At 41.8% G+C, this 27,132-nt stretch overlaps 3 protein-coding genes across 3 annotated transcripts in view; all 3 read right to left on the bottom strand.

The window, feature by feature from the left end:
• NSUN4 (NOP2/Sun RNA methyltransferase 4) overlaps nt 1-12,095 on the bottom strand; it is a 28,022-nt gene extending 15,927 nt beyond the window's left edge. Inside the window, exons 1-4 of the mRNA XM_006178410.3 lie at nt 11,940-12,095; nt 7,528-7,871; nt 2,968-3,122; nt 20-180 (exon numbers count right to left, since the gene is read on the bottom strand). Of these exons, the coding sequence (XP_006178472.1) occupies nt 20-180; nt 2,968-3,122; nt 7,528-7,871; nt 11,940-12,032 (753 nt within the window). The 5' untranslated portion in view covers nt 12,033-12,095. The remainder of the gene's footprint in view (nt 1-19; nt 181-2,967; nt 3,123-7,527; nt 7,872-11,939) is intronic.
• Nucleotides 8,202-11,933, bottom strand: LOC116667982 (sperm head and tail associated protein-like). The gene has a single exon (XM_032494176.1). It carries the CDS (start codon nt 11,283-11,285, stop codon nt 8,817-8,819), a length of 2,469 nt encoding a protein of 822 aa, XP_032350067.1. The 5' UTR covers nt 11,286-11,933; the 3' UTR covers nt 8,202-8,816.
• An 8,032-nt stretch (nt 12,096-20,127) lies between the features above and the next one.
• Nucleotides 20,128-26,884, bottom strand: LOC102504726 (cytochrome b-c1 complex subunit 6, mitochondrial). Its single transcript, XM_032494179.1, is given in 5 exon segments — nt 20,128-20,344; nt 22,893-22,901; nt 22,903-23,055; nt 23,794-23,820; nt 26,728-26,884. Coding segments are annotated over 5 exon segments (276 nt in total). The 5' UTR covers nt 26,782-26,884; the 3' UTR covers nt 20,128-20,311.
• Between the last annotated feature and the right edge of the window lie 248 nt (nt 26,885-27,132).

The raw sequence follows: 27,132 nt of genomic DNA, 5'->3' as shown, positions 1-27,132 counted from the left end.
CAGGTCAGGAATCACTCACCCGGTCATAGGTATCCCCCTCCAGTTCTCCCCACTTCCTGCCATCCCATGATGTGACTCGAACTCGATTCTTATCCCTGATATCTTGAGGCACATAGCTGTGAAGGACCTTCTGTAGTCTGCCTGTTCGTGAAGTGGAGAGATCATTGGCAGCGAGATGGCCTGTGGGAGTATAAAATTTAGGATTTGTTTTTTCTACTTATGTAAAAAAAAAATGCCATTGGAATCTTGATAGGGACTGCACTGAATCTATAGATGGTTTGGGTTAGTATGAACATTTCAGAGGCCATGGCCCAAGAAAACATCCCACCAGCAATGGTGCTGATGGAGAGTCAGACCAATTCTCAGGCATACCCAGTCAATGCAGACCCCAGGGCATGGCAGGTGGAGGAGAAACATTTATTATATCCTAACAGTACTAGACACTCTAGAGTTGGGGCTGCAAAGGCAAACACCTACACATGCCAGGAAGGTTATGTAAATACGTAAAGCAGACCAGGTTAGAAAATTTATTTGTAAAGGAATATGCTCTCTCCCACTTTTCTTGAAACACGTGTCTCTCTTAATCTTTAGTAGATACTATACACTTCACCCAAAATTTATTCCCCTCTTATTCCTTAGTAATAAAACTCCAATTTTATTTGGGGGAGGGGAGAATAATGTTCCTCCAAAGACTACATTTCCCAGCCTCCTTTTACAACTAAGTAAGACTACATGACTAAGTTTTGGTCAATGAATTGTAGGCAGAATTATTGTGTAGGGCTTCTGAAAAGATGTTTAAAATACAGTCAGGAGACGTGCCCCTTTTGTCCAGTCTGTTCTTAGGCCATGAAGCAATCCTGAGGATGGAAGCCAGCAATAAAATAGGTTGCAAAAAGAAAGAAAGATCCCAAGTCCCTGATGGTTTTGGAGCCTCCATACCAGCCCCAGACGGCCTATATCCCAGCTTTCTTATGTAAGAGAGACATAAATGTTTCTTCTTTAAGCCAGTTAGTTGAGTTTTCTATTGTATATGACCAAAGCTAATCCTAAATGATTCACATCTCTTTCATTTTTCCTTTTGTGATAGACAGGAGTTCAAGAAATATCTCATTTTGCTCTTCACTCAAAGAAAAAATATTATTGCAAGCTTGATGACAAATGGCAATTAATACCTGGCCTCAGAGTCAAGGAGTAAAAGGGAGAGGTGGGGACTGTGGTGAAGAACCAGAGAGTGCAGACCTTATCTAATGGGAGTGGTCACTAATGTAAACCTCCTTAGTCTTCCAACAAAGAAATATGGTCCCAAACTTTGAGGGCACTCAGAGAAGTAAAAATTCGATTCACTACTCAAGAGGAATTTGCAGCAGGATATCAACTGAAAAGAGAAAAGCTGGGTTCCAATTCTGGCTCTATCTCCAATTCATGTAAAAGATTCAAGTTATTTAATCTCTTCAGGGCTCAATTTCCCCCTCCATAAAATATGAGGATTGAACTAGGTAATTTCCCTTCTTGCATTGAAACTCCAGTCTCCCTGGAATCAGAGTCACTTTAGTGAGGAGCTGGGATGAGAGTGAAGTGCTGGTAATTCAGCATATCTTAGAAAAGCAGTTCTCAATTACTTCTCCTTGGCTCTTCCCCTTCTTCTGAGTTCAAGTTCATCCTCGTCCAAGTAACCCTACCTTATTCATCCTTCTTCAGATGGATTCCCTTGGCACTTAAGGTAGATCAGCACAACCTAGCACACAGGCTGGGCTCCTTTGCACTGGACCCATTAAGCCATGTAACATTTCTTCTCCTTTCCTTCTGGACTTCCAGAAGGCAGAGATCAAATGTGGCTCCTCTTGGGGGGAGGGTATAGCTCAAGTGGTAGAGTGCATGTCTAGCATGCATAAATCCTGGGTTCAATCCCCAGTACCTCCTTTAAAAATAAACAAATAAACCTAACTACCTCTTCCCCCAACAAAAAAAGAGGAGGAGGAGGAGGAGAAGAAATTGGCAACTCAAGTATATTAAAAAAAAAAAAAATGTAGCACCTCTCTGAATCAACCATAGGATCTACCTTGAGGCTGGAAGCTAACTCAAACTATGCAAGTTGGTTGATGAAAAATCACAGCCCCCTTGTGGATATTTCTCAGGTCCCCACGGAAAAAATACTGCCTATATTAGGGCATGATGTCAGCCAATGGATGGCTGAACACTTAAAATATACAAGACCTGGGCTGGGCTACACTACTGAAATGAGTAAGAATCGGGCCTGTCCTCAAGGAATTCATAATCTTGAGAAGGAAGAAGATGCATATGCAATAAAAGCTCTGATGCAAGGCAAATGTGCTAACAGTTGCAAGGGTGATTGATGCCCATGGTGCAGAAGCACAGGAGACAGAGGCATCACTTTTCAACTAGCCAGTAGAGGTCATGAAGGGAGACTTCCAGGAGGTGGCACACTTGAGCTGAGGCTTGAAAGCTAAAAGGTTGTAGACACACCAGCTGAGATAGGATTGGGGTATTCTAAAGAGAATTCCTAACATGAGCAAAGGTAGAAGCTTATTTAGGCAATAGAGAGTAGCAGGATGTGGCTGAAGCACATAAAGCCTGGGGAAGAATGACATCAAAGTTATAAAGGGCAGCTGCAGCCAGAACTTACTGCTTTAGCTGGCAGGCTAAGGAAATGGAACTTAATCTTAAGAGACAAAGTAAACAGATGCAAAGAGGTGAAAGTGTCATGTGGTAGATTAATCAGGGCCCTGCTTTAAATCTGCCTCAGAGACCTTGCTCTGCTCAGCAATCTTCCTTGGCCAACTGACAGAAAAAGAGAGGAAATAATTCCAAGAGAAAAAATACACCAGTTTAGCAAGCAAGCATTATCCCACCTCTCACCTGGACCAGGGAGCTCATCATATTCAGTGTGCCCCTGACAAGATGAGGTAGGGAGCCTCCCCTGCCTGAGACACCAGCCCTCTGACTTACGGCAACAGCTAGTCTGAAGTAACGCTAGTGTCTTTCCCCCAGGGGCTGCACACAGGTCAAGCACGGTGTCACCGGGCTGCAGGCCAAGGGCCAGCACAGGCAGCAAGGAGGCAGCATCCATCAGGTAGTAGTCCATGACACCCAGGCTGCCCAGTCTAGAAGAGAGGAGAACACCTTATAGTCAAATTCCAAGTCAGGAGACCCACTGGAAGTCAAGGTCACCAAGTCCATGACGTAGGGTCCTTTGAGCTCTACTCAGCAAAATCTCATTGCTCAGGCCCACACTCAGTTAAGTACGTACTCACTCATTCATCTTCATAGCAGCCAGAGCAGCCTTTTAAAACACAGATCAACTCACCCTACTTCCAGCCACACTAGCCATCTTGCTATTCCTTAATTAAGCCATGCATGTTTCTGTCTCAGGCCTTTGTAGTTGCTGTACTTTCTGCCTGCAACACTCTTCCACCAAATATCCCTCATTTGCTTCATCACTTCTTTCAGGTCTCTCCTCAAAAGTTACCTCATCAAAGACACCCTGGCATTCCCTGACTACTCTAAAAATAGCAACCCCCTACTCCCATCATCTTCTATCTCTCTGTCGTGCATTATTTTTCTTTAAAGTATTTTTATTATTCACTTTACATGTATAGATGTGTATGTGTGTGTGTGTTTTCCCCCTTCTCTCTCTTGCCTTATTAGAATGAGGGTAGGGACTTTGTCTTGCTTTGTTCACTGTAACATCCCCAACACCTGAAACCGTGAATGGCATATGGCAGGAACTCAGTTTTATTGGATTACATATTGAGATATAAAATGCTTTGGAGCTAAGAGAAGAGTGCCATCAATTGTGCCGGTCAGTGTTAGAGTTACCCAAGTAAGGTCTGATGAAGGAATGGGGCTTCAACTGGTTTAAAAAAGGGGAGGGAGGACATTCTAAGCAGAAGAAAAAATAACAAGCAAAGGCACAGAAGCATGCACACTCATAGCTTCTTTCAGAAACAGTGAGAAATCTGGTGTGTTAGTAATACAAGGTACATGAGATTGAGGTTGGAAAGCAGACAGAGGCCAACATTACAAAAGGTCTTAAGCCCTATGCTAAGGAGTCTGAACCTGTAGGCAGTTACCAAAAAGTTTTTAAAGAAAATGACATGACCAGCAAAACAGAGTTTCAGAAAGCTAGGTGGGCTAGAAAAAACAAATCAGAAATAAAGACACCAGTGAGAAGGCTGTCACTAGAGTCCACGTGAGAGCTAATGAGGCATGAAAAGAGGCAGCAACCTTATATGTAGAGAGGGAGGGACAACACACAGCAACCTAATGGTCACAGAAGGACTCCTCACTCCCAGCCCAAAGGTCATAAAGGCAACTGTGGTACAGCCATTCCACCTGAGACACAGCTCAGCATGGACAGCCCTTGAGGACAGATTCAAGGAGACAGAAACCTGGTCCTTGCTGCTTTGACAGGAAGGCTCTGGGAGAAAGATGTGACAAGATTTAAGACACAGCACCACTGAGGGTCAGTTACAAGAGCCATAATCCCCAGACGTGAGGTTGTGACACCTCTGATATTCACAAATGGGCTCAGGCTGTGATAGGACATTTTTAAAGTCAAATCACACTTGAGTTGTCTGTGAAACTGCGTTCCAGGAGAATGAGGAGAAATCTGAGAAAAGCACAGAATTGCTATCGACCAGTACTGGCTCACAATACCGATTCTCATCAAGTGCCTTTCTTTTGGAAGCACCACTCCTTAACCTTTTTTTTTTTGTTCAGAGATAGTTTTGAGAATCTGCTGAAAGCTACAGTCCCTCTTTAAAAACAAACAAACAAAAAAACAACCACAACAATTTTTTAATTTCAGAAGGTTCCTGGACTCCCTGAATACATCCTTGAACTCCTGAGAAGTTAAGATCCCCTGATTTATAGGGAGCCCATCAAGACAAGAAGGAAATAAATCCCAGCACAGAGGACAGCGTCCCCCACTACTCTCAGGGTGTCCTCAGGCAACTTAGGAAACCATATAGTTCTTACTCCATGGATCTGCCTAAAGCCAGTGCCTCCAAATTGGTCTCCAATCCTGCCCCAATCTATGCCCTCCCCACAGTGACTAAAATGATCTTCCTGAAGCGTAACTTTGATGAGAATAACATCAATAGTAAGAGATACTATTTATGAGTACTATATTGCAGGTATTATACTAGGTGTTCAGTAGGCATCATTTCATTGTATCCTCACTACAACCCTTTGAGGCATGAGAACCCTGATTCTAGAGCCAGACTGCCTGGATCTCAAACCTAGCCCAGTTGCTCAACAGTTGTGAGAACTTCAGCAAACTACTCAAACTTCTCTGTGCATCACAGTTACCTCATCTGTAATAAGAGTACCTGCCAGATAGCATTATTGTGAAGATTAAAGGAATCAACAGAAGTCAAGTGCTTAGAACAGTAGCTGGCACATAGTGTGCTACAATCAGCTATTACTACCATTTTTTTCCAGATTATTTTGCCAATAAAAAACCAAAGCTCAGTTATCCAATGCCACATGTCTAACAAGTGATGAAGACAGGATCCAAATCTAGGTTTTCTTTTTTTTTTTAAATATATATATATATATTTTAATTTATTTTATTTTAGGGGGTGGGGTTTGTTTATATACGTATTTATTTTAGAGGTGGTACTGGGGATTGAACCCAGGACCTCATGCATGCTAAGCATGGACTCTACTACTTGAGCTATACCCTCCCCACCCCCTAATCTAGGTTTTTCTTGACTCCAGAACCCATGCTTATAACCATTGTGCATTATTGCCTTTCCACTGCTCAGAAACCCTCTTCAGTGGTTTTCTAGAATAGATATTGACAATTTATAGCAATATGTACTAAAAGGCATATGGTCTGAAAGCTACCCAGCCCTGATAATTCCAGCCATTTATAATAAACTCTGGGCCACCAGGAGAATCCCTTTCTCCCAACCTGCAAGCTCCCAGCACTCAAGATTTCAACACATGGCCCCTCATGTACTCTTCAAGTCTCATCTCTTACTTTTCTTAAGCATACAGACTTCCCTGAAACCAGTAGCTAGAACTATTGCAAAAGCCTCCTAATTTACATCTCCATTTCTAGCCTTGCCCCTCTCCAATCTATTTTCCACACAGCAGCCAGAATAGTATTTTATTTTATTTTATTTTGTTGTTGCTTGCTTGCTTGCTTGCTTGCTTGATTGATTTGACATATAGTCGGTTTACAATGTTGTGTTATCTTCTGGTCTAATAGTGATTCAGTTTTCATATTCTTTTTCATTATCAGCTATTAAAAGGTACTGAATATAGTTCCCTGTGCTATATAGTACAATCTTATTGTTTATCCAGAACGGTATTTTTAAAATTTAAATCTAACACAACATTGTAAATCAACCATACTTCAATAAAAATAAATAAATAAAAATTCAAATCTGGTCAGGTCATCCCCCAGCTTAAAATCTTTCATGGCTCCCTACTTCTTTTAGAGAAAAAGTCCACAATTCCATATGGCCTGTAAGACCTTCATAATCTGGCTCCAGACTCCTTCTGTAGCCTCACATTTAGCCTCTCACCCCACCCCCACTCATACGCCATCAGCTTTAATTCCTACTAAGTTTTAAGTCTTAGCTTAAATTTTACTTCCTCAGAAAGGACTTCATTAGCTCTCTTAACTGTAAGACTTCATAGCATCTTATACTTCGCCTCTGTAGCACTTATCACAATCAGGAATAGTTTAACAATTATCCCCCTCACTAGACCGAAAGCTCCATGAGGGCTTGTGTATCTGTAACGCAGGTACTTAAGAATGCCTGGCATCTGGTAGACAGTAAGTATTTGTTGAATGAATGAATCAATCCTTCAAAGATCAATTCCCATGTCCTACAAGTAACACCGAGATCGCCTTCTGTCAATTTCTAAAGCACAATTTAGCATCTGATCAGTCTGTTTTCATTCAACTTCATACATCTAAGCACTGGATAAGAAGTCTGGAAGGTCTCCTTTCTTTTCCCTTGATCTGGCACTAACTTGTGTCCCAAACAAGCCCCATTTCCTAAGTAAGTCTCCCTTCTTCAGCACCATGAAGTTACCTGTCTTATTCACTCTGATGGGTGGTAATGGGGTAAAATGAGAAAGTAGTTGTAAATAACACAGATTTTAACTGGAGAGGGTGCAATTAGTGCTCAAGTAAGAGGTCGGGTTTTATCTTACTTAGGCAGTAGAGGAGAGCAGGTTCAAAGTGCAGATTTTGGGGTCAGACTGCCTGGGTCTAACTATTAGCTGCACCACTTACTATCTAAGGAACCTAAAGCAAGTAAGTATCTTAACTTTTCCACACCTCAGTTTCCTCAAATGTAAAAGAAAAACATATTACCCACCTCAGAGGGCTGTTGATAGAACAAAAACAGATAATGCCCAGCATGTATAACCACTCAGTAAATATTAATAATATTATCATCCTTATTAAACGGGACAGGTGCTAGGTTTCTTCCTGTCTTCTTCCAGCAGACTGAGGACAGCCCCAGCCATGGCTCCAGATCCTACCTGGCAGGAGGGAAACAGCTGACATCTCCTCTGGCAAAAGTGAAGCACTGAAGGTTTGGACTGCAGGCCCAGGAGGCAGGGGATGGAGCTGCAGTTTGGCCATTCTCGGGCTCTGGTTCCCCATGGGAGATAGCTTCTTTCACAAAGTCCCTGGCACTCAGCTGCTCCAGCTCAGCACTCACATGATCCCGGGCAGCAAAGTTATTGACCAGTGCACCATACTTCTGCTCTGAGAGGAGACTGACCCGGATAGATGGCCAAAGATCCCCAAACTGCACACTGTATGTCATGTCAAAATTCTGCAGAGCCAGTCGAGTGGCAGGAAATTTGGGCTCTGTGGTGGCCTAAAAGAGAAAGAACAGGCCTATTGGTCTTCCAGTCTTGCATCTATCCCCATACTTTCTGACCCTACCAGTACCTCAGAGCCCTGGATCCAGCTAGTGCCCACTCGTGCTTTTGCATTCTGCCTCTGCCTAACTATAAGACTTCATAGCATCTTATACTTTTCCTCCGTAGCACTTACCACAATCATAAATAGTTTTTAACAGTTTTATCTCGCTCACTAGACTGAAAGCTCCATGCGGACTTGTGTTCCCATAACCAGAGAGAAGTATGTGAGAGAAAAGTAGTGGGAAACTGGCCTTTCCACCTCAGCGTGTGAAAGTAAGCTACAGCGCTCACAATAGCATGTGGGGGTCACCAATAAAGAGTGCACTCCCTGAGGCCTTGGAGAGGACTCTTGCGGAGGGTCTACAGAAGGCTGGAAGAAACTGTGGAGCTTAGAAACAGGAGACTCTTTCTTTCTGAACAGTCCTTCCATTTTGTAAGGCATTTTCTTGTCACCTAGCTTAGGTGAGCACCACAACAGATTGCTCAGTAGGATACAAAAAATATCAACCATCTACACTTGATGGAGAGATGAGGGTAACTTACCTAAGGTCATGTAGTGACTGACAGCACAATGCTCAGAATCACAGGGCTGCGGGTCATTTTGGGAAAGTTCCCAGATCCCAGGAAGGTGGGATGAGGAGAGCTCACAGAAACCTTGAGGTGTAAACCAAAGTGGGGACTTCTAGGATGACTGCTATGGGGGTAGCAGATAAGGATATGAGTCAGGCTTAAAGAGAACAGAAGTAGATTAAAAGAAATAGAAAGACCTCAGCTGAGGCGTCAACAAGTTGGTCCTGGCTGCCACAGCTGGAAAGCTTGCTATGGCTGGCAGCCCAGTTACTGTCATGAATTTTGCTCTGGCCTGGATTTTTGGTTTGGACAGAACTCTTGTTCTGCCTTCATTTCTTGTTATGGCGTGGACTCTTGCTCTGACTGCGACGTTTGCTATGGTGGGGACTCTTGCTCTGGCTCCGACTTCTGCCATGGCGTGGACTCTTGCTCCGGCTTCTGCTATGGTGGGGACTCTTACTGTGGTCCCGCTTTTTGTTGTGGCGGGGACTCTTGCTTGGGCTCCGACTTTTGTTACGGAGGGCACTCTTGATTGGACCCTGACTTGTGCTGTGCTGGGTATTTTCACTCTGGCCCTGATTTTCACTAAGTTGAGGACTCTCACTCTGATCCTGATTCATGTTTTGATGGAGACTACTGCTCCCGCTCCAAGTTCTGCTAAGATGGAAATTCTTGCTTTGACTCCAGCTTGTGCAAGGGCCATGGGAACTCTCACTCTGGCTCCAACTTCTGCTTTGCTGGGTGTTCTTGCTCTGGCTGTCACTACTCTGGCATTCACTAATCATAACAGTTGAACTATAGCTGGCATTAGTGCTACAGCTGGAACTCTTGGATGAAGACAAAGGACAGCTGTAGGGGATCTGCTGGGACTCCTTGCGGGAGTCTCGAGAAGCCACAGAGTAGATGTGGAGGCCACAAGGCGTATTATCAAGGTGGCCCCGGGCTCGGGGGGCAATGGGTAAATTTTGGGGGTCAAAGGGTGTTCTCAAAGGGATAAAAGAATAGATGTGGGTAGAACAAGGAGGCGCGACAGGCTGGCGATGAGGTTGGGGTGGGCCCCTGGGAGTGCTATAAGTGCCGCAGGGGAGCCCCAGGGGCTGGTTACGACTCTGAAGGGGACCTGTGGACTGACTGAGGGAACCAGAGAGTAAGCAGGGATCAGGAGTGGGGGGAACCACAGAATATATATGGGTACTGCAGGGGGGTCCTATGGTGGGTCCTCGGGGGCTGGTCTGAGCATAACTATTGGGCAAGACAGGATCACAAGGAAGGCGGAGGGGAAGGGAAGTGGGGATGACAGTTTTTAAGGTTCTAGGGGCCACAACAGGTAGGGTAGTCTCTTGGGGAAGTTCTTTGGGGCAGGAATTTGAGCAAGTTGTGATGGATGTCACCATACAAGAAGGACCAGAGAGACCAGAAGGGTGGGAGGGAGGTGGAGGAGAGGTGCTGGACTTAGGAAACCTGGGCTGGTCAGGAGTGTGCTGGGTGACCAGGGAGTGACATCTGTGGGGAGCACATGGCTGTTTTGACTCTGAAGATTTAGGGGACTTTGCTTGGGGGCAAACTGGGGTAGGGAGAGGGGGTTCCTTATAGCTTCTGCAGGGGTGTGACTGGGGTGGAGATATAAACTGGTTGCCTGGAGGTGAAGGGAAGAAGGCAGAACAAGGACAGTGGGAGGACAAGGAGTGAGGTGGTTCCTGGGGACCAAGGGGATCAGAAATCGAGGTGCCTGGAGTTATGCAGACATAAGAGCTCCCACCAGTCTCCCAGGAGAAAACAGACTCAAAGCAAGGCTTCCTGGGAACCTGGGACTGGGGTAAGGAAGGAGAGCCAGTACTCCCAGGGGGTAGGTGAAAGGAACAATAAGGGTTCCCAGGGGCAGGAATGTGGGCCTCTGGGGGAAGATGGGAATAGTGGTAAGAGCCTTCCTGAGGTGACCTGGGACAGGCAGATGTGCCTGCCTGAGAAGAAAGTGAGGGGCCAAAACTATTTTTCCCAAGAGGTGGGTCAAGTGGTGGTTTAGGATCATAAGAGTCTGGACGCTTAAGGTGGCTAGGGTAAAACCTGCCAGTGGGTGGGGAAGATGCTGGGGAAAGAGGAGGGTCATTATAACTTCTCCCTGAGGACCAGGAAGAGAGCAGAGTGGAGGTCATGGGTCCAGTTTCCAAAACCCTATGAGAAAGGGGTGGGGAAATTATAGGTCTAGTTTCCATGGGCTGGTGACCAAGGGGAGGTGAAATTATGAAGCCAGTTCCCAGGGGTCTATGAGTAAGAGGAGGTGAAATCATGGGACAAGTTCCCTGGGCCCCAGGAGTGATGGTAGGTAAAATCATGGGGCCAGCTTCCAAAGGCACGTAAGTGAGGGGAGGGGAGGTCACCGGGCTGGTTACCAGGGCTGAAGGGTATCCACCACAGTAACAGAGTGTGTGCTGGTCAATGAAAGGGCCTCGGGGACAGGGACGTGGTGTTCTCGGGGGACTGATCCAGCTGCAGTAAGGGCCCCGCACACGGGCACAGGGAGGTGACCCTACAAGCTGAAACCTGTCAACACAAGGGCTAGCAGGGGACAGACCCGAGGGGATAGGCTCTGGGCAACAAGGCCTTCCTACGTGTGGAGAACAGGGTTCAAAAGAACATCTTCCTGGGCGCAGGGGAGGCTGTGGGAGTGGGGAGGGGGGCGGTGGGGGCGGGGACAGAATCGGACGGGGTAGAGAAGGGGGCTGGTCGATTGTGCTAGAAATTCCAGGGCTACAGGTGAGGCCAAAGAAAGGGTCTCTGGATAAGTGAGGAGAGCCCATGGGGTGTGAGGAGTCGTTGCACCTTTTGCCTGCGTTTGGGGAAAGGCCGGGATGGTGGTCGTTGTAACCTTTCCTGGGCGCCAGAGGCAGCTCGAGGGTGAGGAAGGGGCTGAATCCTTTCCGGGAGGGCAGCGGAGACCCAGGAAGGAAGGGGAAGTCGCTATGACATTTTCCTAGTGGGTGAGGGCGGCCGGGTTGGAAGTCGTAGTAGGAAAGGAGAAGAGGTCTTGGAGGGGATGGGGAGAGGAGGGGGAAGGAAAAGGGAGGGTGGGGGTGAGGGAGGAAGGGAAATGGAAGGGTTAGTGGGGGCCCAGGGGAAGGTAACCACGAGCCGGGGAACAAGAGGCGGTGACAGAACTGAAAGAATTAGGGCGGAGGTGATGACGTAACTTAGAGGGGCGGAGTCAGGAGTCTGCAGACTCATCAAGAGGGAAAGCCGAAGACTTGTGATGAAATAAAAGGGCTGACCAAGGCGATGACGTAACAGATGTGAGAAAGACGCGACTGGTCACGCTCCCTGAGGGGCGGAGGAAAGGCGGCCAGAGGCGTTCCAGAGGCGCGGGAGTAGCAACCTAACTAGGGGTGAGGGAAGTGGCGGGGCTGGAGAAGTTTCCTGAGGGGCGGCAGCAAGAGGTTGCTGTCACTGGACCTTACCCATTTCTTCTTATGTCGATGTCTCCGCGGGACCGTCGCGAAGTCCGCACGCTTCAGCATGTCCCGAACACCCCTCACTACCAGCGCAGCCATGTCTGCGTGCGCCGCAGGGTAATTCCGACCGGAACCGCTGCGTGCGACGCGCAGGTTCCGGACGTGGTGCGCCCCACTCTGGACGAAAAGGGGAACGAATTATCGCCTACTCTCTCCTGTGGCTCCGCCCACCGATACGTCTCAGGTGCAAACCCCGCCCAGCTAGGGCTCTTGAGGGTATGGGAAAAGAGCAACTCGTCACATTGAATGGTGGCTATGGCTGGACGCCTGTAACATTGAGAGGGACTGTAATAGCCCCTAACCCAGTTGAGTCAGGTAGGATTGGAAGCTGACAGTTGAGTACTGAAAGTGTTAGGTAGGTAAAAAGGGGCGGGAAGAGCCTTCTAGGCAGAAGTTGTACAGAGAAAGATTTTGAAGTAGAGAAAAACGAGGCTAGATTTCTAGGCAGAGGCAGATATATATAGTGAAGCTGATGAAGCTTAAATTTCAGGATCTGTCGTTTGCAGTGCCCCTTTTCAGGGCTTGGTACCTAATTTCTGTGTTATTTTTCTCTTAAAGAGGGTCTCCCGAATTGTGAAGCTTTAGGCCCCACAAAACTTGACGCCACCATAGGGAGCTAGTGGAAAGGAGGGTCGTGATAAGATAGTTGGGTTTTTTTTTGGGGGGGGGGGGTTAGGTTTATTCATTTAATTTTAGAGGATGTACTGGGACTTAAACCAGGACCTTGTGCATACTAAGGATTCACTCTACCAGTTGAGCTATATCCTCTTCCTGAGATAGTTGTTTTTTTAAAAATAATCATCTGATAGCAGGCGATCAGAGTAGGTGGAAGTAAGGCAGGGAGGTAAGATGAGAGATCATGGTCTGGATTAGTGTGGTGGCAGTGAAGATGGAGAGAAGAGAATGGATCCCACTTAAAATTAACAGAGAGAAGTACAGGACTCATTTGACTGATTGGCCCTAACTATGTAGTACCTACTACACTACCAGTTAATAGCCGTCCTCTTACCCTGCTTTTATTCTTATGACTTATGACCACCTGGTATGCATTTATTTCTTACAGTCTGCTAAATAATGATTTTCAAAAGGTTAAAAAATATAACTTATGAAAATACAAATTGAGCGTACGCTAAAGATTTTATTCATTGTAATAAACTACTTATCCATTACTATCCTAAATAATGAGGGAACCAGTAAGATAGTAAGATTTGTTCAAATGAGGATTTGAGTTTCAGAGATTTAGATTATCAGCCAAAGGAATGCTGAAATGAATTTGTTAATAGTTGCAAAAACATTAATATCCTATTAAGCAATAAACTATAATGTTGGGGATTATCTCTTTTACCAGGTGGAAATAAGTTCCATCTCTACTGGACAGAATTCACTTGCATTTCTATGGATGGGAATTATTGGCATTGCTCTCAGACAAGAATTATTTGCATTGCCATCAGTTTTCTACAAGTTAACCTCTACCCTTACAAAGTTGTGAGATAGCCTACTGTAAAGTCAATCAAAGGTATACCCCAGAACTACAATAAAAGATGATCCAGTAATCTTCTGCCCATTTATAAGCTCTGGACAGTTTTTTTCTGGACATGTCTCCCCTCACTAGAATGTAGTGTTTAAAAGAGCAACAATTTTAATTCTTTCTTGAATTATCAGCACCTAGAACTATGTATAGTACATAGTTCGCTCTCAATAAATATTTATTGAATGAGTGAGTGAAAGATGAGAAAGTAGGGATGTGAGTATAAACAATTTCTTCAAGGAGTTTGTTACGGGACTTAGCAGTTATAAGGTGGAGGGAGGTATGTGTATAGAGGAAGGCCTTTTTTAAAAAAGCTCATAGACATTTAAATCCATTGCTCTGTCTTGTATTTTGATCAAATCTTTTGCCGATGCATAACTTTGTCAGATCTCACACTGGTTATTTGGAAATTCTTGGTTCACTGAGTTATGCAGATCTTCCAAATGTTGTCACATTCTTTATACAATATAAAAATATCAGTTGTTAATATCACTACTGATTTCATCAGAAAAGTCTTTAAATGTTGGAAGTTTTCAAGGTCATTGTGGCAGATGCAAGTTTTTCAAAATCCTAATTTTTGACTGAAAGCTCAAATTTTATCTTTGGCAACAAATACTATCTATTGTTTTCCTTGAAGTGGCAGGCTTACATTGTTCACTTTTCAAGAAAATGCTAGCGTATTAAAATACAATTAATTTTTGTCAACTGGTCTTATATCCTGAAACCTTGTTAAATGCAGTTATTAAGTTTTGGTAACTTTTTTGGAAATCTCTTCAGATTTTCTGTGCACAAAGTCATGTATATTATGAAGTCACTTTTACTTCTTTCTTTCTTTTTCAATCTATGCCTTTTTTTCCTTTGCTGTATTCCACTGGTTATGAGTTAAATTACACTGTTGAGTACAAGCAGTGGTAGTGGACAGGACAACTTGCCTTGTTCCCATTCTTAGGGAAAAAGCATTCAGTATTCACTGTTATACATAATGTTAGCTGTAGTTGGTTTTTGTTTTTTACAGATGTCCTTTACTAGATTGAGGAAGGTCCCTTCTATTCCTAGTTTGCTGAGATTTTTAAAAAATCATAGAAGTTTGTTTTATTTTATTCAAATGCTTTTCTTGCATCTATTGAGATGATCACATGATTTTTCGTCTTTATTCTGTTAATATGATGAATTATATTGACTTATTTTTGAATGATGAGCCAACTTTTAAAACTAACTTTCTGTTTTTGGTGGAGTGAGGGGTGAGGAGGAAGGGAAGGTTTTTAATTATGAGTTCAATTTCTTTCATCAATATAGAGCAGTGGTTTTCAATGAGAGGTGATATTACCCACCCCTGGGGATATTTGGTAATATCTGGAGATTTGGTAACTGGCTGGTGCTTCTAGCATCTAGTGGGTACATGTCAGGGATACTATTGAAAACCCTGTGCTACACAGAACAGTCCCCACACACAAAAAGTTTTCCAGTCCAAAATGTCAATAGTGCTGAGTTTGAGAAACCCTGATACAGGGCTGTTTGAATTTTCTAATTCTTCTTGTACCAGTTTTGACAATTTGAGTCTTTTAGAGAATTTGTTCATCTAAGTTGTTAAATTTCTACACATAGAGTTGTTCAGAATATTCCGTTATTATTCTTTTAGTATTGTTACCAAGTCCAAACTCGTTCTGCTTGCCACACGACAATAAATCGGGAGATGAGGTGCTGGGGCAAGGAATAATGACTTTATTCAGAAAGCAGGCAGACTGAGAAGATGGCAGACTAATGTACTAGAGAACCATCTTCCCCAAGTCAGAATTCAGGCTCCTTTTTTACTAAAAAGGGGAGGGGGTGTGGTTGTTGCAAACTTCTTGATGTTGGAATCCTTTGTTCTTGCAGCTGTCCAGATGGGTCAGATCATGGTGTCCCTGTAAACCTCCAACAAGACAAATGTTACTTTTCTATTCTGCAACTGTTTATCTTTATGTGAATGGAAAAGTGTTAATACTCTTAAAGGTCAGAGCCTTGAGAATAGGCTATCCTGTATATTTCAGGCTATAGGCAACGTTTTTATAAAAGGTGCAGAACCAGCAAAACTAAGCCTAGGAAGCAGAGCACAGGGTTAAAGCCAAAGGAACAGGTCTAATATGGAGTCAAATTTGCTATTTTCTATTACAGTATCTTTAAGCAGGGAGCATCAAACTACAGCCACAAGCCAACTTCAGCCTGCAGCCTGTTTATGCAGTGCCGTTTTAGCATAGCCACTCCTTTGTTTATTGTGGCTCTTTAGCTGCTACAACAGCGTTGAGTGGTTACTATCTGAATCTTTACAGAAAAAGGTTGCTGACCCCTGCTATAGTAATGTTGCCTCTCTAGTTACTAGTTTATGTCTTCTCTCTTTTGTACTTTATCAGCCTAACTAGAGGTTTATCTATTTTATTGAACTTCACAAAGAACCAGCTTTTGGTTTCATTGGGTTTTTTTCTTTATTTCTTTTCTATTTCATAGTCAGATTTCTGCTCTTTATAATTTTCTTTCTACTTAATTTGTTCTTTTCATTGTTATCTTTTAAATGCATTTTAAAATAAGATGAAATATCTATTATATTTACCCATATAGTTACCATTTCTAGGACTCTTCATTCCTTTGTGTAGATAAGTTTCCATTTAGTATAATTTTTTTTTCTGAAGAACTTTCTTTAGTATTTCTTGTAGTCCTTTTGCTGAAATTCAGCCTCTGTACCCTGATTACTGAATTGAGACTTGAGGACAATTTTGGATGAAGTAGAAAAGGCAGGCAAAGAAGGTAATTGTGGGCTAATGCTTCCAAGACTGTGAGCCTGCAGGGAAGAGAAGGTAGGGGGTTTTACAATAAAAGTTTTTAAGAGTTCAAGGGGGTGGTGCTGGTTTCTATAGAGATCGGTAACAATTTGTTGCAAAGTTTTGTTTTTGCTGATGCAATAGTCCCCTTCCTTCTGTTGAATATGATGTTTACCTCTGGCTTTGGGAACCTCCTAATATTCTTGTGCCTAGATAAAAGGATGCTTAGGAAGGGGGTCTGTGGAAAAGTGCTCTAGAAAAACCTGTGCAGTTTAAAGTCAGGTTGATGTATGCTTCTAGCATTTTGGGCAGGCTGAGGCCTGTGACCTCTTGCTGCAGTGTTTGAACAGGCTGGCACCTGTTCAAACAACAGAATACAAAGAAACTACAAAGGACTAAAAATAACTGCATGTATGTGTGTTATGAACAACAAGATACAAAAAGCAGAAAGCCAACTGCCATTTCGGAGGTGTCTGGAGCAAAAGCAAGGCACTGAGGGGAAAAGCAGAGCACTGAGAATAATCCCTGTATGCAACTCCACTAGGAGGGCCTCCCTCCTCTCCAGCTTAACCTTGGTCCACAAGAGCATGAGAAAAGCCATTTTTAAAACTACTACTCAATTAAGCAGTTACAAATACCATATGGTCACCAATGACTGTAGAGTCCTGCTCGGTTACAGTCCTAGGTCCGCTGACAGTGAATTCTCTTACCTTCTGTTTGTTTAAAACATCTTTTTTGTTTATTACTGAGGTAACATTGGTTTATAACATGTAAGTTTCATGCACAACATTTTATTTCTACTTCTGTATACACTTCTGTATACACTATAACGTGTTCAGTACCAAAACTTTAGTCTCCATCCATCACGGTAAGATTGACTCCCTTTCCCCATTTCACCACCCTCTGCCCTTCCCCTCTGGTAACCACTGTTTTTAAAACATCTTTCTTTTGCTTTCATTTAAGGATATTCTAACTGGAAAGAATTCTAGGATCAAATTTTTCTTCTTTCAACACTTTAAAGATGAGTTGTTTCTAATGAGAAGTATGGAGTAATTCTTTGTGCCTCTTTTCTAAGAGTTTCTTCTTACCACTGGTTTTCAACAATTTGAGAATAAACGGTATAGTTTCCTTTGTGTTTATCCTGGTTGAGGTCTGCTGAGCGTCTGGGAACTGTGAGTTTATAATTTTCATCATATTTGGAAAATTTTCAGTCCTTACTGCTTCAAATATTTTTTCTCTTCCCCCCACCAAACCTCTCCCCTCTTTCCCTCTCTTCTGGGCTATTTGATATTGTCCCACAGCTTACTTTTTCCTTGTTCTTTTATTTTTAGTGTTTTTTTTCTTCTCATGCTTTAGTTTTTATAGTTTGTTTCTGTGTCTTCAAGAACATTCCAGTACATTAGTTTTTCTTCTTCTTTGGTCCCTACTCTTTCATTAATCTCCAGTGAAATTTTTATTTCAGATACTGTGTTTTTAAGCTCCAGGAATTCTGTTTGATTCATTTTTATATTTCCCACTTTTCTTCACATTATATTGATTTCCATTAAATCCTTGAGCATATTTGTAATAGTAGTTTCAATGTTCTTGTCTACTATTTTATCACCTCTGTCATTCTGGGTAAGCATTGACTATTTTTCTCCTGGTCACATTTACCTGCTTCTTTGCCTATCTAAGCAATTTTTTACTGAGTGCTTGGTATTGTGAAATTTACATCATTGAATGCTGGATTTTGTTGTCTTCCTTTAAAATGTCGTGTGTTCGTGTGTGTGTGGTGTGTAAATCAGCTTGATCTTTTCAAGGTTTTTTTTGTTTTGTTTTGTTTTTTGTTTTTAAGATTTATGTGTGGCTTTTCTCTTCAGCTAGGTTTAGCCCTACTGCTTGAAGCATTCCCTTCTGGAATTCAACGAGTTCAACAGGAACTGTCCACATTAGCTGGTCAAAACTCAGACATCTCCTAACTCTCTGTTAACTTTAGGAATTATTCAGTTTACAGCTACCCAGCAGTTCTTTGCCTGGCTACATGGAGTTTCACTCTATTCATTTGCAGCTTAGTATTCAGCAACAGACTTAAGCATCCTCTAAGCATAATTCAGATCTTTCTCTGGGAATTCCCTCCGCTTTATGATAAAGCAAGTATAGTAACATTTTGCTAAACATTCACTAAAATAGAATGAGTAATGAGTTTATGGATGTTCACTGTAAAATTTCAGCTTTGCTGTATGTTTGAAAATGTAATATTTCAAAATAATCAGATTATGTAAGTAAATATGATACCACCACAAATACTTTAAAATTTACTTTGTAAAATATTTGTGAGGATTATACCTCACCATGAAATGGGTTCTAAGTCAGAAATGGCTGGAAAATGCTGGCCATCCCTGTAGCTAGGACAATAGATTGAAAGAACTTCTAGGTTGAAGTGGCCCTTTGCCACATGTTCATAAGCATAATCCTTCAGATTCTCAGAAGCTCCATTGCCATGTTTATCTATGAAATTTTCCCAAGTTTTGCAGTCTCTTGATTACTTCTCAAGCACAAGGCACTCATTTCTGGCATGGCTCACTATCTGTATATAACTATTTACATATAGGTCTTTCTCATGTGCAACCAGAGGTTGCAAACTAAAGCCAAAGCCAGCCCATATTATGGTTTATGGATTCCTATTTTATTCAATGAGTTATAATCTAGCACTATCATTATATATTTTGATGCTCAAACTGTCTCATTTGCCTAGTGACTTTTATGTACTTTTTTAAAATTTTTCATTATTATAAAATATATGTAACATAAAATTTGCCATCAACACTTAAAATTCAGTGGTTTTAAGTACATTCACACATTATGCAACCATCACCACCATCCATCCACAGAACTATCTTCACCTTGCAAAACTAAAACTGTACATCCATTAAACAGTAATTCCCCTTTCTTCCCTCCTTCCAGCCACTGGAAATCACCATTCTACTTGGTCTCTATGAATTTCACTACTCTGGGTACTCATATATAAGTGGAATCATAGTGTTTGTCTTTTGGTGACTGGCTTCTTTTTTGTACTCTTGGCACGTCCCGATCGTTCTTTGAGCACTTCCTTCTTTTTGGAACAACAAAATGTTCAGGCTTGTCTTATAGTTTCCTCATCTCAGCCCTGGAATCACCCATTTCTCCTAGGAGCCCTGGTTCCTTTATTAGAAAATGAAGCCCTCTTTGTGGGCTGAGCTAGGGGATGTATATATTCCCTACATATACACACACTGGCATCTCTATTTACTTACACTAGAATCTATTTATTTAGTTCATACCAGTAACAACACTGCAGGGTTCATTCTGCTTTTTTCCTTTCCCATATTTTAACTCCATTCTCTGTTAGTTCTCATTATCTTCAACATATTCACTTATTCGAGCAATCCCTCCTATGTTTATGTATCCAGTCTCCCATTGCCAGCACCTTCTAGCAGGTGCCCTTTTCTCACCCTACTTAAGACTCCAGTATCCCTCCCCTCACAAACCTACACCCTCCGCACTCCCTTTTTCACAATTTTTTTTTAAAGAAAAGCAGTCTTGTTGGACACTTGAGACTAAAAACTGTCAAGACACTTTTGGGATTAAAAGTTCCATATGAACTGAGTATTTAATGATATTAAGCAATTACTGTTAATTTTAAGTATGATAATGGCATCAAGGTAAATTTTTTAAAAGTCCTTATCACAGAGATATATACTTGCTAGGTAATAGGTATATGAGGGTTGATTATTATTCTATCTATTCTTATACTAGAAATTTTTAAATTAAAAAAAAGGACAAAAGGCAGGACTGATGATTACTGAACTTTATTAAGATGGAATCACTGAAAATTACACAGAAGCTACTTGTCTAAGTCAAAATCCTTGAGATTCACAAGAACTTAGTTACACAAATAAACAAACGGCAGGTTCAAGATGATAAGGAAATATTCTGATGCCCAGGTAATGAAGGCTGGGGAGAACAATTCTGCACATTTATTTCAAGTTGTTAAAGAGTTTGTGGGCCACCTAGATGGGGGAAAGAAAAGGGATATCATCAACCAACAGCTTTAATGTCAGGAATTACAAGGTCCTTCATGACCTGGAACAGTACGGACTCTCTCTCATTACTCCCCTTCTCACACCCCCAACACTCCCCTTGAGCCCTAGTGAACTCACTTCTAACTGGAACTCTTGCCTACTTTATCATCTTTTACTTTTACTTTAAAACACAAGTTTACATGTTATTTCCTGCAAGATTGCTCTAAACAAACCTCCTGTCCCTCCTGTCTTCCCCACAGCAATTGTACCTCCCATATCACAGCACTTAACTAATTCAACAAATATGTATAGAATATCTACTATATGCCAGATACTGTTCGAGGTGCTAAGTGAGTCACAATGGTAAAGAAGACAATACTTCTGTCTCCCATGGAACTTAGAGAATAATGAGAGAAATATAGACATAAGGTAACTTCTGATAGTGATAAATGTATGAGGAAAATAATAATGGGGGTGGGAAGGAGAGAATAACAGCTTTAAATAGGAGGGTCATTAAAGGGAATCCTGAGGTTACACCCAAGAGTTTCACCAGTTTACTAACTGTTCTACTTCTGTCTCCTATGCTGGCATACAACTCAGTGAACAAAGGGACCATGCCTACCTCATACAGTTCTTAACTCAGTGCTTGGCTCATAAAATATTTAAGTAACATTTACCATTTTAACCATTTTAAACTATACATTTCTGTGACATTAAGTAATTTATATTGTCCTGCAACCATCAACCTCTATTAGAGCGTTTTCATTTTTCCAAACCAAAACTCCGTACCCATTAAATTCCCTATTTTCCCCTCCCTCCAACCCTGGCAACCATCATTCTTTGTCTTGATGAATTTGACTACTCTAGGTACTTCATATAAATGGAGTATTTTGTCCTTTTGTGATTGGCTTATTTCACTAAGCACATCTTCAAGGTTTATCCAGGTTGTAACGTGTCAGTTTCCTTCCATTTTAAGGCTAAATATATTCCATTGTATGTATATACCATATTTTAATTATCCATCCCTCCACCAATGAACACTTGGGTTGCACCAACCTTTCGGCTATTGTGAATGTTGCTATGAATTTGAACATGCACACACAAATATGTTCAAGCCCCTGAACTAGTCTGTTATTTTGGGTATATACCCAGAAGTGGAACTGCTAGATCATATGGTACTACATTTAATTTTTTGAGTTAAGTATGTATTTCTCTTTATTGCCAAATAATATTCCATTATCTGGATAAATCACATTTTATTTATCCTTTTATCAGTTTTTGGACATTGTATGTTGTTTCCAATTTTGGTTATTATGATTAATGCTTCTATGGATATTTGTGCACAAGTAGAGATATTTTCACTTCTCCTGGGTACAGAACTAGGAGTAGAATTGCTGGGTCATATGTTAACTCAAAGTTTAACATTTGAAGAACTGCCAGACTGTTTTCCATAGGGCTGTACCAATTCACACTCCTATCATTAGTGTATGAGACTTCCAGTTTCTCCACATCACTAACACTTGTTATTTTTTCTTATGATATGGAGAATTTTATATACATATTTTATATATAAACTTTCCCTCTTTCCACTCAAATCACATTGAAAAAAAGAAGTATGAATAATTGTATATATACCAGAGGATGGATAAATGAATATACATCAATGGAAAGAAATACAATGCCTCTTAATAATATTTTATATATATGTTTATTATTTAATTTTTGTTTAAAAATCTGATAATATATACAAAAAAGTGGTTATCTCTAGGCAGTATGATTTCAGTTGGATTTTTGTTTTCACAAAAAATCCTCAATTGACACAATGTTTAAATAGGAGCATATGTATGAATATGTGTGTGTGCATTTGCTTGCACCGTATATTACAGAATAAAACAAAACACCTAAATTGGGATTGTTGAAGCATAAATAATGAAAGTTGACTGAGTGGAAATCATTAACTATTTGGAGGGAAGGGGCGAGAAAAGGTTTTAGTTTTTGACCCCTTCACCCATTTCTCCCTATCTTTTTGATTAGAAATGTTGTGGTATGAAATGGTATCTCACTGTGGTTTTGATTTGCATGTCTCTGATAGCTAATGGTGTTAAGCATTTTTTCATATGCTTATTAGCCACCCAATCAGTTTTTACATAAGCAAATATCAAACTTTGCCTACCTTATAATTTACTAAAATATCTCTTATATGTAAGAGTCAAACACAAGTTTACTTAAAAAAAAAATCTTTTGTACCAACTACTATGTACAAGACACACTGGAGGATATAAATTATTTTAAAGAGTAGCCTTTTGTACTTAAAAATAATTCCATTTCCCCTCAGTATAGCAGTGCAAATTGGGACATCACTTCTCTCTCTGAGCTTCAGTTTCTTATCTGTAAGATGGGGATAATACCTATCTCAGTGAAAGCGGAAGAATTAGGTAAGATTATGTATGTAAAGTGCTCAGCACTGTTGCCCCTAGAATGGAAAGGGGTCAACACCAATTCTTCCCTGGCCACCATAAGCTTCAGGCTGACTTACACAGTGGTCCTCTTGCATGCAAGAAGTCAAAGAGCTCCTCTGTGCAATCCTCCTCTGTCTGTGACCTGGAGGATACACGCTCATCACAGAGCTCTAGCCGCTCCCGAGCCTTTACACATTTCTCCAGCTGCTCGCATTGCTCTCTCACTGTTGTCAGGGGATCCTGAAGGAGAAACACAAAAAACCCCAAAATGGGGGTTTTAGGAAGAGACCCACAAACCATATGCTTTGATTAATACAACCACCAAACCAAGGTGCTGCCTCTGAATTACCGTGCAGAAGGCCAGCTGGCAGAGCCACACTGCCGCCAGAAATAGCAGAATGGGGTCTCCCATTCAATTCTGATGCTAAGTAGTAGGGGAAAGTTTCGCATTCCTGCCTTCCAAGGTTGCCAGTATGCACTGAAAGCCTCAGTCCTATCTGAAAAACAAGGTGGTAAAGGAAACCTAGCCAAACTTGAAGTAGATCTCTAAGAGGCCTTACTTGTTAACACAGCATTTTGGTGGGATATGTAATGTCTGTGAATTTCAATTTCCCTCATCTGACAACCAGGCCTATGCACCCCAGCTGTCCAGCTAGAAAGGCAATGTTAACATGGAGAAGGATCATCTAAGAAAAGTTCCTTCTAGAATTCTTTACTAAACCACAAATAGCATATGATTGCATACCAGGCCCTCAGGATGCTACTGGACTTCCTGATACCCTGACTGGAGAAGCCCCAAGTCCAGAAAAGACTCAGCTTCCCAGGCCCACACCCCCCAAACACTGAACAGGAAGTATTAAAGGCTTTTTCCACTCACATTCTCTGTAAGTTATCAAGAATCCTTAAAATGCCCTAAGAATTTCATGAAACTCAAACTTTCTTTTACCGAGATGGTTCCAAACCTGAGACAGCTCTTACCACTAATTCCTCCTCCTCTTCTTCCTCCTATAAAGGAAAACAAAATTAATGTCAGCAGCAATTTTACGATACATATATTCCCAATGATACTGAAGTTGTAATCACTGAGGACAGACATTGTATTAATTACGTTTTAAATTTTTTTATTTTATGTTTTAGAAGCCTTGCTAATCCTGGAGACAACCCCTCTCAGGGCTGGCTAATTTCTAGAGCTGGTAAACAACTTGCCTAAGGACACATCTTTCATATGCAAACCAACCAATCCAAAACCCTTCTCACCAACCACCTTTCTCTAACTCTCCTACACTAAACCAATTATTGCCTCTGCCCTAATCATATCAGGGCTAATTACCAAACAGGGACCACCAGATAGTCCAGAGCCCACCAAAAGCATTCTATCTTAAACCTGCTAGAGCGTGCCTATCCTGCTTCATCCACTCCTTCTTCCTTCTGCTCCTGATTGGTCCAGGCACTTCTCCATGTGGCCCTGGGTGGTACTGCCTGCGCAGTTCTCTTGGGAACTATAAGTAATAAACTCTTCTTTCAAAAACAGTTGTCTCCATGTTTGTAATCTTTCTTACCTACCTGAGTAAAACAACGCCTGGGTATATTTCAACAAAGGCACACAATCTCATGTTCTTTAGCAACAAACTTAAGTGTACACAACACTCTGAAGTTTACAAAGCACTTCAATATCTGTAATGATTTGATTAAATCATAATAGCCCCTCAAGGGGCTCCCAGTTTAGAAACAAACATTAAACATTTTCTGATACAGATTCAAGCTATCAGAAGTTCATATGGAACATGCATAATTTAAATTATTTTATTCTAAATTCTGGTAGGTCTCAGTATTACCAGAAATAGCTAAATTTAATCCTTACATTCCAAACCAAGTTAGGAAAAAAGCTAACATTGTTTTTCTAGACTCTGAACTTGAATTGAGAATATAACAATGGCCAAACCTGAACTCTACCCAGAGCGTAACTAAAGATAGTTTAGGTCACTGCTTTTTGGCTTGCTGAACTCCTAGGACTCTAAGTAGCCTATCAATATAAGTACACCAAAGGTCCACAACTCCATTCACAAGCTTGAAAGGATGAGGCACTGCCTATTTACTTCTGATTCCAGTGCACAACCACAAGCTTGGTTTCCTTTCTTCCGAGGGGAGCAGTGTTAAAAAAAAATTCTCCTTGGGAGCATAAGCATAGGCCTAAAGCTGGGGCACAGCAGAATCTGATCAGTAGCTCAATCTGTCAAAAGCAAAGCATTTGCCTGCCTGTGCATACACGTGTCCATATTTGGGGGAAGGGAAAGAAAAGGTATATACACAGAAAAAAAAAAATAGCTCAGCAACCCCTTGTGTTTTCAAAATTTCAACACCATCTGCCTCATTCTCTAAAATCTTCTAAGAAGGGACCAAAGCTCACAAAAGCTGGGAGTGAGGGGTAAAGGCAGGTTTACGTTTAACCCAGGCTATTTATTTTTACAATTAGAAAAGATATCTTCTAAACATGAAGATGTTGTTTAGGATGTTTCTAGTTTTTCATTCAACAAAGTTTCTTAACCTTGCTCTTTAAGGAAATTGATACTGAAAAAAATTCTCCAAAAAACTGAAATCACATTCTACCTGAGTTAGAAACAGAAATTAGTATCCTAGAAGCAAGACCTTTATATTATTTCCCTACTAGCAATGCTATTACACTGATCACTTTACATCTCTGATGATTTTGTGTGGAAAATATCATGGCATGTTTTGGAAAAACAAATCCAAATACAAGTCTGAATATAAAACTTCCAGTCAATGAGAAAAACCAAGGTCACACTAAAAAAGATTCCATCTCCAAGAGGTGTAAGTTCTTCATGACAAACCTTAGTTTTTCTTAATTTTAAAACTCACTACTTATTTACTTTCTTTTTTCTCCTCTGCTGTGGTGAGCCCTACTGAACTTTCTGGTCTATTTCCAGCAGAACTTCCTGAGACTGGCTCCATTACTTCCTGATCCTCTTTCTGAAAATAAGACTAGGAAAAATTATGGGATAAACTAGCTTCCAATTATTGTGAACCCATAAGCCCAGAATAACTGCAAGGAAGTGACCAGAGAATAAAGAATAGATAGGAAACGTGATTGGCAACAAAAAGCTAGCTGACTTCTGTAAAACTGTGTAACGCTGTGGCTAAGTCTTGGCTCTAGAACCATGCTGCCTGGGTTCAATTCCCCGCTCCATGATTTATTAGTTGTGTGTCCTTAGACAAGATATTTAACCTCTCTGTGCCTGTTTCCTCATCTGTAAAAGTGGCAATACTAAGAGTACCTAATACTTAACTTACAGACTATTGTGTGGCTTAAATGAATTAGCATGTATAAAGCACTTGTAATAGTGAGCAGCCAACAAATGATTATTATTACATCGCCATTCTCAGTGTGGGAAAGAGCTCCCTCTTTCATCACAGAATTATACTGCACAGTCTCGCATTGTCCCCAGAGACACCTCCCCTACTCCCATCCACAGAAAAAGACCACTTTTTCACAGAAACTAGCATAAGGCCAGATGTCCGGAACTCCACAGCGATATGGCAGGGACTCTTGACCCAAGCTGAGGCAGCTTGCTCCCCAAACCCGTCAAATCAGAGGCTCTGATTGACTAAAAATATAGGCACTGTTTTTACAAAAGTTCAGTCCACACAGCATTTTCGCTCTCGCTAAACCTCCACTGCACTCAAAGAATGGGAGGCCGAGGCCCAGAGAAAGCCTAGCCATCTACTTGCCCAAGGTCACTAGACGAACTCTAGGGAAGGGTCAGGGGAACCAGCTCTCCCGACCCAACAGACTCTAGTGGGGAACCAGTACCCACAGGGCCCTGGCGTGTTTTGGCGGGCTGGGTCCTGAGCCTCAGGACAGTGAAGAGTGTCGAGCTGCTCGCCTGGCCTTACCTCCTTGGGATCTCCGGACCCGGTCAACATCCTTCGCTCGTCCTCCAGGCCCATGCGCGGCTGCGGTTCTGGTCTCAACACAAGCACCAACAGTGGCACCTATACTACTTCAGGATCAAAAAGGACTTGTAAGGGTCACTCAGCGGATATCCGGCGATCTGGCCGGAAGTGCGGCAGACTCGTCGTAGTCGCGAACACACACTCGGATTGGCATGTACCACCGCCGAGAGGCAGGGGATAGGGGGTAACTGGTATTTTCACCTGGGGAAAGACTTGCTAAGGACTATCCCTTTTGTCACGAAAGACCCTAATATATTGATCTAGGAGTTTATTTGAAATATTGGCTTCTAAGCAACTTGGGAAGCATACATAAATATTCGATATTCCTTTAGTACGGTTCCCATT

Source organism: Camelus ferus, chromosome 13 (genome assembly GCF_009834535.1).
Source record: "Camelus ferus isolate YT-003-E chromosome 13, BCGSAC_Cfer_1.0, whole genome shotgun sequence".
Taxonomy (NCBI): domain Eukaryota; kingdom Metazoa; phylum Chordata; class Mammalia; order Artiodactyla; family Camelidae; genus Camelus; species Camelus ferus.
This window is presented reverse-complemented; position numbering and strand designations above follow the sequence as displayed.

Coding starts and splice junctions, on each gene's coding strand:
- LOC116667982 (XM_032494176.1), bottom strand. CDS start 11,285: ATGGGCTCTCCTCACTTATCCAGAGACCCTTTCTTTGGCCTCACCTGT.